The 16,700-nt window shown below is 37.2% G+C and overlaps 2 protein-coding genes across 3 annotated transcripts; both read right to left on the bottom strand.

Annotated features, from left to right (window-relative positions):
* Positions 1 to 1,603: 1,603 nt before the first annotated feature.
* On the bottom strand, positions 1,604 to 2,545 carry LOC131488611 (olfactory receptor 52J3-like). Its single transcript, XM_058690472.1, has one exon. It carries the CDS (start codon positions 2,537 to 2,539, stop codon positions 1,604 to 1,606), a length of 936 nt encoding a protein of 311 aa, XP_058546455.1. The 5' UTR covers positions 2,540 to 2,545.
* An 8,210-nt stretch (positions 2,546 to 10,755) lies between these two features.
* Positions 10,756 to 16,570, bottom strand: LOC131488609 (olfactory receptor 52E2-like). 2 transcript variants are annotated; one of them, XM_058690470.1, is made up of 2 exons: positions 16,425 to 16,570; positions 10,756 to 11,667 (listed from the first exon to the last, which is right to left on the bottom strand). In XM_058690470.1, the coding sequence occupies exons 1-2, from the start codon at positions 16,491 to 16,493 to the stop codon at positions 10,756 to 10,758; spliced, it is 981 nt and encodes a 326-aa protein (XP_058546453.1). In that variant the 5' UTR covers positions 16,494 to 16,570. The 2 variants fall into 2 exon arrangements, with proteins under 2 accessions (XP_058546453.1, XP_058546454.1); XM_058690471.1 differs by lacking the exon at positions 16,425 to 16,570 and having other exon boundaries at positions 10,756 to 11,697.
* Between the last annotated feature and the right edge of the window lie 130 nt (positions 16,571 to 16,700).

Below are 16,700 nucleotides of genomic sequence, written 5' to 3'. Positions count from 1 at the left end.
AAGTAGGCTTCATGCTCAGCATGGAGCCCAGTGCGGGGCTTGAACTCACAACCCTGAGATCAAGACCTGAACTGAGATAAAAAATTGGACACTTAACTGACTGAACCACCCAGGCACCACTGTATTTTATTCTTAAATATTATTAAATTTGATCTGTAGTTAAAATGAGATGCAACATTCAAATAAAGAAAACACAGGGAAGAATGCTTTTGGGTTTACTTTTGACAAAAGAAGACATCAAAAACTCAGAATGTGCATCTTTCTATACCTAAGAGAAAAGAGCATTTAATGTGCTCACAGGAAATAAACTCTTCAGATAATCATATTTAGATACCCCTGTGTCATCGTCCACTAACTCCTTTCAGAAACTGTTTACCAAAGTCCATGTTCCTTGCTGAAATATAATCTTTCATACTTCCAAATCCTGAAGATACATGTTCTGGCTCAGTCACGTTGCAAAGTTGTACAATCATTTTCATACCATCACATAGTAAACATGCCATCAGGAAATTAGTTTCTAGGCTCCTGAGCAGTCATTTCTATGTTCTATTTCATTATTTTTATGCACACATCAGTTTCTGCTCACAACAAATTCAAGAAGAATAATAAAAAGATATTTGATCCTTAGGAGTCATAGAGGAGATATGTCCCCATAAGATTACACAAAATACTTGTAAATATATCCAGAAAATTCTTGTAAAGTAAGTGACTGAAAATTTAATCTCTACCTGAACTTGTCTAAGATTCATCTACTTTTGCAAAGCATCAAGTCCCAAAGGATGCATGTATGTTGCATTCCACAAATAAAGAGGGATTTGGAGAGGACAAAGTGGTCCTATGGATAACAGGTTACCCAAATACGCTTCACACACACACGCACCACACTCCCAAGGAAAAATTCTGGTTAAATATGACTCAAAACCACTGTTAGAATTTTATACATTCAAGCTTCTCTTAAAAACAAGAGTTTCATCCTTTAACACAAGTATTGTTTTCAGGTACTTTCACTTCATGATTCTCCATAAAGGTAGGAGGTGGCATACTGAGGGCACATAGTGCCTACAGGTTTTCATGAAGAATAAGGAAGAAGGTGCTGAAATGAAAGGTGAAAACCCGAGACATTTTTTTTTTAACTGCACGAAGTATCCCAGTATTGTCCTCAGAGAAATCGGATACAAAGTTTTTAACTGAGAAATCTATGAAGATCTTTCTTATTTTATATTCAAATTTAGTTATTTTTTTTTCTGAGAAAGCAAAGCAGTTGGCATAAACTGATTGTGCCCAGCTGGAATACTATCCTATTTTCAAATACAGAGAGATAGAGGTTCACTAAATTTCCCTAGTTAAAAGGGAAGGGGCTTTGGGCGTGATGTTTGCCCTACTGTAATGGAACCCTATGGTCAGAAGAATATGCATTCAACACCAATATGGAGAGAAGGTATTGAGATTAAAGAACAGACAGCATTCTCCAAAGTTTGTAACTTTAGGATCTTCAGGATCTTTTGATATGAGGAGCATTTAAAAAATAATCAACCCAGAGTAGAGTAAAATTAACTTCCTTTAGTTATATCCACACCTTCAAGAGCTAAGGAAACAAGAGACTCTACTGGGAGGTGAGAGCATGGATCACATGCTCACGAATCTGCTTTGTCCTCACACCGTAGATAATAGGATTGAGGGCAGGTGGGAAGACTACGTAGAGATTGGCAACAAGGATGTGAACATAATGGGGAATTTTCTTGCCAAACCGGTGGGTGAGGAAGGAGAAGAGACAGGGTGTGTAGAAAACACACATGACCCCAACATGTGACCCACATGTGCTCAAGGCTTTGTGACGAGCATCTCGAGATGGGAGGAGGAAAACTGCACGGAGGATGTAGGCATAAGAGATTCCAACAAGTACCACGTCCAAAATAAGAAAAGAAGCCACAAAAAGCCCATAAATGGTATTAACTCGAATGCTGGCACAGGCCAACTTGGCAATGCCCATGTGCTCACAGTAGGAATGCGCAATAATTCGAGTCTCACAAAAGGGCAGACGATGGGTTAGGTAGAGAATGGGCAACATGAGCAGGACAGGACGCATTATAATGCCCACACCAATACCTGCTAGCACCCGGGGTGTCAGGGTGGTTGCGTAGTGGAGTGGTACACAGATAGCCACATAGCGATCAAAAGCCATGGCCAACAGAACAGTAGACTCCATTCCTGTAAAGGTGTGTATCAGGAACATCTGAGCCACGCAGGCTCCAAAACCAATTTCATGTGCATCAAACCAGAAGATACCCAGCATTCGGGGCACTGACGTTGTGGAGAGGGCCAGATCTATGGCTGATAAGATGGCTAGAAAGTAGAACATAGGATCCCGCAGAGTACGGTCAGACCAGATGATCAGCAAAATTGTAACATTGCCTAACAGAGCCATTAAGTAAATGGAGCAAAAAGGTAGGGAGATCCAGCCATGGGAACCCTCAAATCCTGGGATGCCTGTGAGAAAAAAGGTGTCTGGGTGGAAAGCGGAAGTGTTTGTGTGGAACATCTTGCCATTGATGAGAAGAGAAGTAGTTGACTACTTCTAGAAGGAAAAAACAAGAGCTATGAACACATTTCTCAAAAGTCTCAGGTAGGCTTAATTTTTATCTGTAGCTGTCTTATTATGAAAGCAAATACTAAAACTTGAGTTCAAAGTAATATGTAGGCACAGACTGAGCACTCTACAAATGGAAGAAACATTAACTTTATGAGAAGTATACTTCTCAGGTTTTGGACGTGAATATCATATTCATTTGCTGAAACTCCATATAAAACCTGGAATTAATTTAAAAAAAACATGAAAGGATTGAGATATCAATCCTCTTTGAGGACAAAATACACTTTACCTAAACACATCAACACAAAAAGCATGGAACAGATACAGACACCCGCACACAGAACATGACAATACATATAAGAATATAAGATACCTAGACCTGTAGAATGATAGGAAATACAGTAAGACTTCTTAAATCAGTTTGTTCTGTATCAGTTGTGACATTGATATATATTTAGAAAATCAGATCCAAAATGAAGAACGGTGTTTCATTAATGTGTCCCTCCATATTTACTCATATGCTCCCACAGACATGCTGTACTGTATCTGAGATATAATAAGAGTTGCACAAAGATAGACAGACACTGTACTATACAAAGATAGGAAAACACTGCAGCTGGAAGTCACCTCCAGGACAGAAATGCATCTCTTTGCTACAATATTCTGATAGGAATTAAATTAATAAAAAATCCCAAGGTTTCCATTGGTTGCCAAATTCTCAAGAATGTCCTAAGATATCCAACAATTCTACCTATCATTGCATAGGTGTGTGGGGGAGAGTTTGGGGGGAGGGAGATAGCGAAAAGACATATTGGAAGGAGAAGCATTGAGAAAAGTAAAGATTTGTTTCCAATGACAATAATGGTGGTCAACATCAGGCTTAAGAAATCCATGCTCCTGATTTACCACACTCTAGTTATGATTGCTCTCTCTCTCTCTCTCTCTCTTTCTCTCTCTCTCCATTCTTTCTTCCCTCCCTCCTTATTTTCCTTCCTTCTTCTTTCTTTTCTTCTTTCTTTCTTTCTTTCTTTCTTTCTTCTTTCTTTCTTTCTCTTCCTGTCTTTCTGTCTGCCTGTCTTCCTATAGAAAAAGAAAAGAAATATAAGAGAGCACAATAGAAAAAAAATAAGTAAGGGATAGAGAAATATAGGAAGAGAAAGGAGGAAAGGTAAAAAAAGAAGAAAGGAAAGCAAAACAGAAGGAACATAAAGGAAGAAAGGTAGGAAGAAAGTTGATCTCAGCTCCAGTTGACTCCTGAGCAGAGTGACAGAGAAAAGTCCAAATTTGGGGAAATATTTTATTAATGACATTAAAAAAAATAGAGACTCTCCAGTTATGTAAGTACTGAAAGACTATAAATGTTCATCTCCAGGCTATTTATTTATCTTCTTCCTTCTTTGTAATCAATTTTAAAAACCTGCACTCAACTCTGGGCCCCTGATGAGCATATTTTAAAATTATTATTATAGAAGACCATGCCCTAATACACAGTTATCACTGAGAATTGAGGTTGTTTATACCACAACTATAAGTTCCCTCTGTAGATGGTTATTTTAAAAAATCTAAGTTGTCTTGGGGTGCCTGGATGGCTCAGTCAGTTAAGTGTCCAACTTTGGCTCAGGTCATGATCTCACAGTTCGTGAGTTCGAGCCCTGCCGTCAGGCTCTGTGCTGACAGCTCAGAGCCTAGAGACTGGTTTGGATTCTGTGTCTCCCTCTCTCTCTGCCCCTCCCTCACTCATGCTCTCTCTCTCTCTTTCTCTTTCTCTCTCTCTCTCTCTAAAAAAAATAAATAAAACATTCAAAAATTTGATTAAAAAAATCTATGTTGTTTCAGCATAATCCAGTAATGACCTCTTTCAGTCAGGAAATCTTTCTACAGTAGTGAGAATATAGTAGCTTAATAAATTTAGCTGTAACCTGTTCCTTAATTGTTAGACGAGAGTCTCTGATCACTGTTCATCTCCATCACACATTTACTAGGAAACTCACCTGCAGCAGGACTAGGGCTAGAGAGCTCTGGTATATCCAGTAATGGGAATAAGGTTTTATACTACCTATATTTAGGGCCCTTGGGGGCCTGTCTGAACACAAAGCCAACTTAAATCCCCTGCATGAACCATAGCTAACACCACAGAACCTCCTGAGAAAGATTCCATTATCTGCACTTAGGATAAAGGGACTGATGGAGAAGCAAACATCTTCCCTACATCCCCTACACATCTTGTCAATAGAAAATCAGAGATGCAAAACTAATGCTACCAAATGTGTTCATATGAAATATGACGTGAACAGAATCTCTTATTGGGTAAATTTTGCATCTTAATTTTATTAGATATCATAGCAATGAACATTTAGAACATAATTTACCTATATATATATACCTATATATATACCTATATACCTATATATAGGTATACCTATATGTGTATGTATGTATATATATATATATATATATATATATATATATATCCCCTTCCCACATCCATGTCTTACTACTCATCAATAATATATCATAGCTATCGAATAAGACAAAATATCTTATTTCTATCCTATGTAGTGCTAGTCTTACTGGCTTTATTTATTTATTTATTCATTAAAGTTTATTTTTATTTTTTTTTTTAATTTTGATTTATTTTTGAGAGAGAGAGAGAGAGAAAGCATAAGCAGGGAGGGGCAGAGAGAGGGAGACGTAGAATCTGAAGCCAGCTCCAGGCTCTGAGCCATCAGCACAGAGCCTGACGCCAGGCTTGAACTCACCAACTGTGAGACCACGACCTGAACCAAAGTTGGTGCTTGGCCGACTGAGCCACCCAGGTGCCCCAAATAGAAGTTAATAAAAATTAATTTGACATAAAAATGAAAAAAAAACCCATGAATTTATGTTTGTTTGTTTGTTTTAAATGTTTACTTATTTATTTTGAGACAGAGAAAGAGATCAGAAGCACATGAGCGGGGCAGGGGCAGAAAGAGGGAGAGAGAGAGAATCCCAAGCAGTTTCTGCACTGCCAGCATAGAGCCTGGCACAGGCTTGATCTCACAAACAGTGAGATCATGACCTGAGCCAAAACCAGAAGTCAGACACTTAACCAATTGAGCCACCCAGGCACCCCACATGAAATGTATTTAGAGACATGAAACACATGGAAACCAAAGAAAAAGATCCATTACACTAGTATTACAAAATAAGGCCAAATGTATTTTTCAATGTAATGAATAAAAATAAAGTGAAATTACATTACTTAATCATAGAAAAATATAAAGGGCAGCTGGGTGGTTCAATCAGTGAGGCATCAACTCTTGATTTTGGTTCAGGTCATGATCTTGGGATCCCTGACTTCAAGCCCCATGTGGGGCTCTGTGCTGATAGCATGAAGCCTGCTTGGGATTCTCTCTCCCTCTCCTTCTGCCCCTCTCCCCTCTCATGCTCATTCATGCTCTCTCTCAAAAAATAATTGTTTTAATTAATTTTTAAAAAGAGTGAAAAATATAAGAACACCACTTACCAAAATTTCTATTAGGATGGTGACACAGGAGGAAAATCACTGACTGGGAGGTGATATTCCCAATACATATATTGGTTAAAACACTTATATTAATAACACATTAAAATAGTGAATTGAAATTATTATTAATCTATAAAGAAATGACAAAACAATGTAAAATATAAGAGCAAATACTTACTCTGGCACTTTAAAGGAAAATAATATCCAATGAGCATAAGAAAATTTTTTCATCACTGTTACTCATCAGGAAAATAAACCACCATGCTATACCTACAATCTTTCCAGTATGGCTGAAAATTAAGACCGCTAATACCAAGTGTTCATAAAGATAGGAGCATCTGCTGACCACTTTGGAAATTGGAAGTGTCTGCTAATTCTAAATATTCCCAGCAATTACTATTACATAAATGTCCAAAGGAAATGAGTGATTATGTTCACCAAAATACATACACAAAAATGTTCATAGGGATTTATTCAGAATAGAGAAAAAAATTAAATAATTAAAATTATTCAACAACAGTAGAATATATAAATTAATTGGGTTTATTCATTAAAGAAAATACTATCAGGGCACCTGGGTGGTTCAATGGGACACCTGGGTGGCTCAGTCGGTTAAGTGTCTGACTTTGGCTCAGGTCATGATCTTGCAGTTCGTGAGTTTGAGCCCTGCTTCGGGCTCTGTGCTGACAGCTCAGAGCCTGGAGCCTGCTTCGGATTCTGTGTCTCCCTCTCTCTCTGCCCCTCCCCTGCTCATGCTCTGTCTCTGTCTCTGTCTCTCTCTCTCTCTGTCAAAAATAAATAAACATTAAATTTTTTTAAAAAAAGAAAATACTATCTATGAAGAAATAAAACAGCACAATAAAAACAATAAGAAGCAAACCAAAAGAAAATTCAAATGAATTACTATTACATGCAAAGTGGATTAATCTAACAAATCTTGTAAAGCAAAAAATAGACACATCAAATTGTGTTAAGATTTTGATGCTTGAATGTTTTTATGTGAAACTCTGGGGGCAAGAAAAAAGACAAAAAGAAAAAAGAAAAAGAAAAAAACCACTATACTATATCTGCATGAACCAGAAGATAAAAATAAGAAGAGATGAAGTGAGTGGTAAGCCAAGGAATGAGTGAAAATTGGAAATATGCAGATAATCATAATGGCTTAAGAGGTAACAGGACTAGCAAGAAAAAATCACTGTTGCACATCTGCCAGATTGTAGTCTTATTATGATGCACATGGTAAATGCATTGAAATAAGCAAAATCAAAAATACAATGCTTGCAATGTTTGCTTTTTATTTTCCTAGAATGTACCAATTATTCTATGCCCAGAGAAATCAATTTACCCTTCCATACAGCTTGACTGTGCTCTCTTTCCTGATTGATCATCACCCCCCTCATATCTCTCCCTGCCTCCCTTTCATTATATACACACAGCCCTCATTGTTTTCATTTGGAACATCATGTATGCTGATATTTCTCATCTACTAGGGAGCAAATTCCTGAAATTATCATGTACATCCTTATGCATACCCCAGTAGTTGGCACAATATGCTGAGTAACATTTCTTATTAAATTTTGTTGAAAGAATGACTAAGTTATTGACCTGAACAACATAAGTCATTTCAAATTAAAAAATGTAGTATTATGGAAGATAAATGCTAATAACATGAGATTATGGTAATTAATTTCAATTTTATATTCTTCAATGAGGAAATATTTTTATATGATCATAATTTATGCATCTTGATTAAATGGGTATGGCCCTACTTGTGCAAGAGAAAAAAAGAGTCTGTAATCAGTGTTTCTACTGAGGAAAGCACAGGGACATCTGGTTCTTAACTCAGGAAGTAAAAATCATGAAATAGTGTGCTAAGGCCACATTAGAAAGGCTTTCAAGAGGAAGGAATTTTGAATCAAGTTTTTAAATCACTATTAATGTGATATTGGTCATTTTAGAAGAAGTTGCATAACAGAATATTTTCCATTTTGTAAATTCCCCCAACATTGTGTGTATGTGTGTGTAAATCTATCTTTATGTGTTCATATACATATATACACGTGTGTGTGCAAGCACATGTTTAGGAGTGTGTGTGTACGTGTGTGTGTGTGTTTAAGAAAAAATGGCACAATGAGTAAAAAAAGAAGTAAAAATATGTATATTCCATTTTGCATTAATAAATCAGTTGAGTTGGAAACATGTGCTGTATGCACTCACTATTTTTAGAATTTATTTATTTATTCACCTCTTTCTGATGTAGTATAATATCCTATTATCAGTCTGTTTTTGTACATTTTTTTTTAAATTTTGGCAATGGTAGCTTACACCAATGCACACGTTTAATGTCAACTTTCTTGTATTATACCGTGACTAATAGTAAGTACGTTCATTCTTTTATTCTTACTTAGACTGATTCATTCAGCATACGTTTATTGAGTAGCTGTGTGAGTCACACTATAAGTAACTAAGTGGATAAATAAAGTAATATCAAATCCTTATCGCCAAGGAGGAGAGAGGATGAAATGTACACATTGCAAGTGATTATAATATTAAGTTGTGAGTAAGAGAATGGAGCAGAAGTGCACAGAAGGCAAAGAAAAGTGAGTATTGCTCTATCTTCAACAGTATGAGGATAGTTACCCTAAAATGTGCATACATATAGAAATTCACTCCTATGTGAACCAATGTTTTTCTTTATCTGAAACAAGATTTTATTCGAATAGTAGACTTTGAAAATTAAAATGCAAATACCAGAAAATTGGTGTGCCATTAGTATTTAGCGAATGAAGGAGAGACAGGCAATAGGTCTTAGAAAGTAGGTATATTTGGAGTGTAAAGGGGTTTATGAAGGAATAGGCATATCTCTATAAATCAAAAACCAAGGATGTTAATTGTGATATGAAACCTGAAATCAGGAGGATGTTTGGCATGGGCAATGTCACAAAGGTCCTAACATCACATGCTGGTCACTAGGAACACTAAATAAGATGGTACCACTGGAGACAGAAAACAAAATACCTGAGAGATATTTATGAAACAAAATCAGCTAGTCTGGAAGACTGGAAGTGGCTGATGATAGAGGTACTTCAGAGATAGAGTGATCCCATACAAGAGATCAGGCTACAGAAAGTTAGAAAAAGGAACATATGAGTGAGATCAAGAGAATATGAGCCCAAATAACAAAAGATTGTGGAGATAATGGAGATAACTTGCCTCGCATTACACAATGAGGAAGAGAAGGATAAATGATGAAAATAATTATTTCCAAATTAAAAATTTCTGTTTTAAAGACTAAGAGGTAATACCAAATATATGCATGAAAAATATAAATGTCATTTTTGATGGAGTTAGGTAAAATGAGCCTTTTGAAATTTTTCCTTAAATAATAACTTTAAGAAATCAAGTTTTTATAAAATATCAACCAATTAGTTGTGGACTAGTATCTTGTGTGCGTGTGTGTGTGAGTGTGTGTGTGTGTGTAGTACATATACAATGTATATATTATATTAGATACTTTTTGTACTTTGTGTCACTTTAGCTTCAGGTTATTTTATGTGAGGGTGGTATTAAAATAAAACCCATAAGCACCTCTTATAGAAACACTGTTGTCAAGGGTGAGAATAATAAACAAAACATAGTAATACAAATAATGATAATACTAATGGCTAACAATTATTTTGTATTTATTGCAAACAACATCCTGGGAACTATGCTGATGACTTTAGAAGCATCATATAATTAAGTCTTCATGCTTTATCTCTGAAATGAAACTATGACTATATTTGGAAAGTAAGGAAATTGAGGCCACTGAAACTTACGCATCAAAGATAGAAGTAGGAGTGGAATCAAGTTCTGTTTAACTGTTCAAATCATATATGAAAAGATAGGACAAAAGGAAACAACTACAAGATGACTCTCAAAGCAAGTGAAAAAAACAATAGAACCCAGGAGGTGACAGTGGGCAGCCTCTCCGGGCTGCAGGAGGTTTCTTCCTTCAAGTTTACATCAGAGTTGGGTCTATGTAAACCTAAATATATTTGTGAGAAACGCCACACAAAAATTAGGAGGAAGGTTTTTGTAGCCACATTTATTTCCTCACTTCCTTTCTATGTATAAAACCAGGATTTAATCTATGATATGATTCTGGATCTTTGCAGTATTTTGATGAAATCACAGGATATCACAATACGGTTTTTGTAATGCAATGAAAATTTGCATACTTTCTGAAGAGAAAAAAAAAGAAAAAGAAGAACAGATAAGGGGGGGGGGATGCAAAATAAGGAGAGAGAAACCAATACAGGGACACCTAGAGATAAAAAAGGAATAAGAATCATCAAAAAAAGAGCCATATAAATGATAAAGGGTAACCAGTACATGTCCAAAAAAATACAGCATGCCCTATAAATTCTACTTTAAATCTACTGACACCAGTTATTAAAAATCACATATAAAGACTCTGATATGCCCTCACTTACCATATAAATTGGATAACAAAACTTAAGCTTTCAGTCTCTGAATTCATTAAAATACTTACAGAATGGACCCCCTTCCCCCCCAAAAAATAAACACTGTCAAGCACATTTAAATTTACTAAATTTAATATCACAAGGCGTTTCTCTGCTCAGAAGTTCCATCTATATACATATTCCTTTTTAATTCTTTATTTTTTCAATATTATTTTCTTCACACGGTCATAAATCTGTTTGGTTCTGACTCCATATATGACAGGGTTGAGCATTGGTGGCACTACGACATAAAGATTGGCCAGGAGTATGTGGATATAGCGGGGGACGTTATGGCCAAAGCGATGTGTCATAAAGGAAAAGAGGGCTGGTGTATAGAAGGCAAGAATTACACAAACATGAGAACCACATGTGCTGAGGGACTTGAGTCGGGCTTCGCGGGAAGGAAGACGGAAAACGGCATGGAGTATCTGAACATAAGAAAGGGCAATGGCTATGATGTCAAATACTAGGATTGAAATAGCACCCAGGCCATAGATGATATTGATCTTGATGCTGGCACAAGACAGGCGAGCCAGACCCATGTGTTCACAATAGGTATGGGGAATGATATGATTCCCACAGAAGGGCAGTCGCAAAATAAGAAACACAAATGGAATAACAGAAATAAATGACCTCACTAACACACCAACACCAATCACAGAGACAACCTTGTTGGTGAGAACGGTGCTATATCGAAGTGGGTTGCATATGGCCACATAGCGGTCATAAGCCATTGCCAACAGGACTGCTGACTCCATACCAGTGAAGTTGTGGATAAAAAACATCTGGGTGAGACAAGCATCGAAGATTATCTCCCTGAGACTAAACCAGAAGATCCCAAGCATCTTGGGGATGGTAGCTGTGGACAGACCCAAATCAATGGTAGCCAACATGGCCAGGAAGTAGAACATGGGCTGATGTAGGCTGCTGTCAACCTGGACCACAAACAAAATAGTGAGGTTTCCTATGAGTGCAATCACGTACACAGCGCAAAAGGGAAAGCCAATCCACATGTGGACAGTTTCCAGTCCTGGGATCCCCAGCAGCAAAAAGAAGGAGGGATGAAACTGGGTGTCATTGGGAAGGGACATCTTGATAGGTAACGCATAAGTCCATGTTCTTACAATTATATGTTCGTTAATCCTCAGGACACAAGGTAAAACTCTGCAACGTTTTAAACCTAAAGAAAAATAAGATCATACAATTTTGTACATTCTCCTCTTCAGTTAATTCACACAATTAAAAATGTACAATCAGAAATCCATCTCGAGCAATGTGAGGAAGTGAATTCTCAGTGAAAACCTTTGGAAGCAGTTATGCAGTGGATTATAATAAAACATTTTTCATAATATATTCATCTTTGTTAGCAACTTTCTTTTTTCTTTTTTAATTTGCAATGGTCTCACCACTGGTATTAGGGTAAGATTTTGCCTTAATTCCTATTTCATTAATTATCTTCTGTCATCACCAACATAATTTACTTTCAATTTTGGCATATAGAGAGTTGTGCTGGCCTATGTAAATAGTTATTTCTGTTGGTTCCATTTGGTTAGATGGTAACACATAGGTGTTGACATACAAGATGGGTAACAAGTGTTAATGAACACAGATTCATTAAAATGTAGTCTAAACTATTAGAAATAAGTCTTTAGGATTAAAATCATCCATTTGTTAATATTTATTCATTATTATTACAAAATAAGAAGCAAATGTGGTGAAAACATAAGCAACTACCATTTTTTTATTTTTTAAAAAAAATTTTTAACGTTTTTTTATTTATTTTGAGACAGAGAGAGACAGAGCATGAACGGGGGAGGGGCCGAGAGAGAGGGAGACACAGAATCAGAAGCAAGCTCCAGGCTCTGAGCCATCAGCCCAGAGCCCGACACGGGGCTCAAACTCATGGACCGCGAGATCATGACCTGAGCTGAAGTCGGACGCTTAACCGACTGAGCCACCCAGGCGCCCCAGAACTACCATTTTTGAAGGTACTGCCTATTACTTTCCACGTTGTCGGCACCTATGCAAGTACCAGCTGTAATCTTTATAAACACATATAGGAGAACATAGTTAACCATATTTTTACATGTGGATCTGAACCTTAAATAGTTTAAAACCCTTGTCAAACGCTTGAAGCGCTTGTAGTTCTGGAGCTGCGGAAAGAAGGTAGAGAGGAAATAATTAAATTGGAATGGAGAGAGATTGGAAATAAAGAAAAGCTGACTCGTGCCTCAGTCACGTCAGATCCACACAGCTTCCCTTTGTCCACACACATTCACACAAACACATAATCTCTTTTAAACTCACATCCCTCTGAATAAGAGATATCAGTGTCTTCATTATAAATCTCAGGTAGTCATTATTTTAAGAGTTAAGATGCATGACAAATATGTTGAAGAAAAGACCAGGTGGCATATTCTGAGCAAGCTGAATCTATCATATCCAAAGCTACCCAAGCTGTTCTACATGTTCATGTACTTTATGTCATTTGTTAGAGTATTTCTGAAGCACTTGATCATTCAATACATGTAATTGTTTTCTGGTAAAAAGTGTCTTTTCATGATTTTATATCATTGGAGGATTCCAGAGGAGCAGTAGTAATTATGATCCCAGTTTCAGTTAGACAATCAGAGTATTAGCCAGACATTGTTGTATGAGAAGCAGAGGCAAGAAGTGTCATGTCTGTGATAAACAACTAATAGAGGGAGTAGTACCATGTGGATGAGGAAAGCTGGAACTCCTGGGAAGAAATGGTAGACATTTGAAAAGGAAGGAAGCTAAAAATAATAGATATTATTTGTTTTTTTAAGTTTATTTATTGATTTTGAGAGTGAGAGATCACGCAAGAGAGAGCATGAGTAGGGGAGGAGCAGAGAGAGAGGGACAAATGGGAATCCCAAGCAGGCTCTGCACTGTCAGTGCAGAGCCCCAATAAGGGCTTGATCTTATGAACTGTGAGACCATGACCTGAGCTGAAAACAAGACTCAGAAGCTTAGCCTACTGAGCCACCCAGGTGCCCCTAGATGTTATTTGTAGGGGATGCTCTGTGACATGACTATAAGAATAGTCTCTCTTCTAAAGTCCTCTGGCCTTGTAATGGAATGGTGAATAAAAAGGCATGATGTGATCAACACAAGAATGGAAAGTAGGATTCAATTATGGGAGCTAAATTTTCTGTGATTTATCAATGTAAGCAAAGTGCCAATGGCAGATTCTTTTATTAAATAATTTTTTTATATTCTTCAGTAACATCTCAGAAGATCAAAATTGTAGGCAATAGTCTCAGAAAGATACAAAAACAAAACCTAAACAAACAAACAAACAAACAAACAAAAAGGGTGATGCTACTTTTCAAGTAGATTTAAAATCAGTACATTTATCTCTGTCCTCATGGCATCATTTTTGGGGTTTATTACGACACAATACTTTACAGTGCTTAAAAGCATGAGCTCTATAGTTTGACCAATTGTGTCGAAACTCAGTTTCCTGACTTAGTCACTCTATAATCAAAGGAGACTAAATAACAAGCACTTTTCATCTATAAAATAGAGATTAGAGATAATAAAGATTAAAACCCTAAGTATGTTGTTAGTTTTAAACAGATAATTTTTTAAAACACTCTGAACCATGTTCCAAAGATACTAATTATCCATCATTCTTTAGATATCAGGCATACTAATTTTTCTAAAATGCCCATTGAATGGATTCAGGCTGAAATCCAAATGCTTTTACTAGAATTATATGGTTTTTCCTAATGTAATCCTACTCATTCTCTAAACTTCAGTCCTAGTCCTCTATCCCCTACACTTATCCCATGGCTCTTCTCTTCCTTTCCTATCCCTCTCTTTCCCTTCAGCCATCACTGTGACATAAGGAGGCTCTGTGAGTTGGGAGATGGGGAAGACTCACCAGAATGAGCACCAGGATAGAACCCTGTCTCTGTTTTATCTCAACCTGCTCAGTCTTTATGAGGGTGTTGCTCTTTGCCTGTGAGGAGCCTTTAACAGGAAATTCCCTATAGCCAGTTTTGTAAAAACACACAAGGTCTCTGAGGAATCTAATTTCTAATTCTGACTCAAAAAGAGAGAACCAATAGGGAGCTATGGCTTCTGAGAAAATGAAGGCAGAATAGTGAGGTTTAAGTCAGCAAGATGATGGAATAAGAGGACCCAGGACTCTTCCCAATACAAAAACACAGATTTAACAAGCATTGATGGATGAAAAGACCTATACGAGAGTTCCAGAATTCAGTTGAGAGATTACAGGATCCTGGTGGCTCATACAACAAGAATAGACAAATGGAAAAGGATGAGAAGAAAAGTTTCACCTGACCCACATCCCCTCTCCCCCAACCTGGCACTATTCTGCGCCAAGAGAGATTCCCTCAGCCCATGAGTTCTCCCGTGGTGGAAAGAGTGTGGTGGAAAGAATGAGCAAGTCTGCCCCCGCACACCTATATGTGTATCCACACAAACATAGTTCTCATTATTCTCAATAGCTGTGTTCTATAACACTGAATTATGTTCTTGAACTCTGAATTAGAAAATTTGGAACCATTGCTCTTAGGGGAAATGCAGAGTAAGATTCCTACAAGCATCTTGTCACAACATTTTTGTCAATCAGCCAATACATAAACTTTTTTTAAATGTGTGTTTCTGTGAAAATACACCTCCTTTAATACATAGTTATTACAAATGATTAATTGTACAGTCCTTAAATGATTGAAAACCAGGGGCTTTGGAGGCCACTTATGTTGGTTCCTTCCACAAAGTCTTTATAGGACAAGCCAGTCTCATTGGTGTTGATACTTGTTTTCCACTTACTCCTTTCCCTGTATATTTAATAGGCGTTTGAAGAACTCATCTGCAGCCTCCTGATTAGCAGAACCTGCCTGAGGCCTGAGCTCTAAGTTTAACATTGTATATTCTTTGTTGCCTTTTGTTTTTTTTTTCCAATATATGAAGTTTATTGTCAAATTGGTTTCAATACAACACCCAGTGCACATCCCAAAAGATGCCCTCTTCAATGTCCATCACCTACCGTACCCTCCCTCCCACCCCCATCAACCCTCAGTTTGTTCTCAGTTTTTAAGAGTCTCTTATGCTTTGGCTCTCTTCCACTCTAACCTCTTTTTTTTTTCCTTCCCCTCCCCCATGGGTTTCTGTTACGTTTCTCAGGATCCACATAAGAGTGAAACCATAGGTATCTCTCTTTCTCTGTATGGCTTTTTTCACTTAGCATAACACTCTCCAGTTCCATCCATGTTGCTACAAAGGCTCATATTTCATTCTTTCTCATTGCCACGTAGTACTCCATTGTGTATATAAACCACAATTTCTTTATCCATTCATCAGTTGATGGACAGTTAGGCTCTTTCCACAGTTTGGCTATTGTTGAGAGTGCTGCTATAAACATTGGGGTACAAGTGCCCCTATGCATCAGTACTCCTGTATCCCTTGGGTAAATTCCTAGCAGCGCTATTGCTGGGTCATAGGGTAGATCTATTTTTAATTTTCTGAGGAACCTCCACACTGCTTTCCAGAGCGGCTGCACCAATTTGCATTCCCACCAACAGTGCAAGAGGGTTCCCGTTTCTCCACATCCTCTCCAGCATCTATAGTCTCCTGATTTGTTCATTTTAGCCACTCTGACTGGTGTGAGGTGATATCTGAGTGTGGTTTTGATTTGTATTTCCCTGATGTCTTTGTTGCCTTTTGACACATTTCCTAGCCAGCCTGTGCCAGCCTAGAAGAGTGATTATTATTCTGACCTGGAATGATATAACTGAATACCTTTGACCTCCTTACACCAGGGTTGTCCCACTAGGCTTTTTTTTTTTTTAATTGTCATCTCTTGAATCCACAAATTTAACCTCTTTTTCATCTTTTCCATATTTTTATCTCACACTACCTACCGATGTTATTTTAGTACTTTCCAGAGTGACTTCACACACAGGTAGACAAGTTTCCTCTTCCTTTATCGGGGTATATATTATATTTTTGATTCATTAACCTTGAACTCACAACCAACAATGCTATAACTCACACTTGAATGAAGTTTATCTAAGATGGTTATTTTCTCCATAAGGCACATTACAAT

This window comes from Neofelis nebulosa, chromosome 10 (assembly GCF_028018385.1).
Source record: "Neofelis nebulosa isolate mNeoNeb1 chromosome 10, mNeoNeb1.pri, whole genome shotgun sequence".
Lineage (NCBI taxonomy): Eukaryota > Metazoa > Chordata > Mammalia > Carnivora > Felidae > Neofelis > Neofelis nebulosa.
Note: the sequence above shows the minus strand (reverse complement) of the source record. Positions and strands in the feature narration are given on the sequence as shown.

Bases quoted from the DNA above. Each gene is read 5' to 3' on its own strand.
- LOC131488611 (XM_058690472.1), bottom strand. From the start codon at position 2,539: ATGTTCCACACAAACACTTCCGCTTTCCACCCAGACACCTTTTTTCTC.
- LOC131488609 (XM_058690470.1), bottom strand. From the start codon at position 16,493: ATGGAAAAGATGAAAAAGAGGTTAAATTTGTGGATTCAAGAGATGACA. The intron at 11,668-16,424 runs GTGGGACAACCC...AATGACACCCAG, and splicing joins TTAAAAAAAAAAAAAGCCTA to TTTCATCCCTCCTTCTTTTT.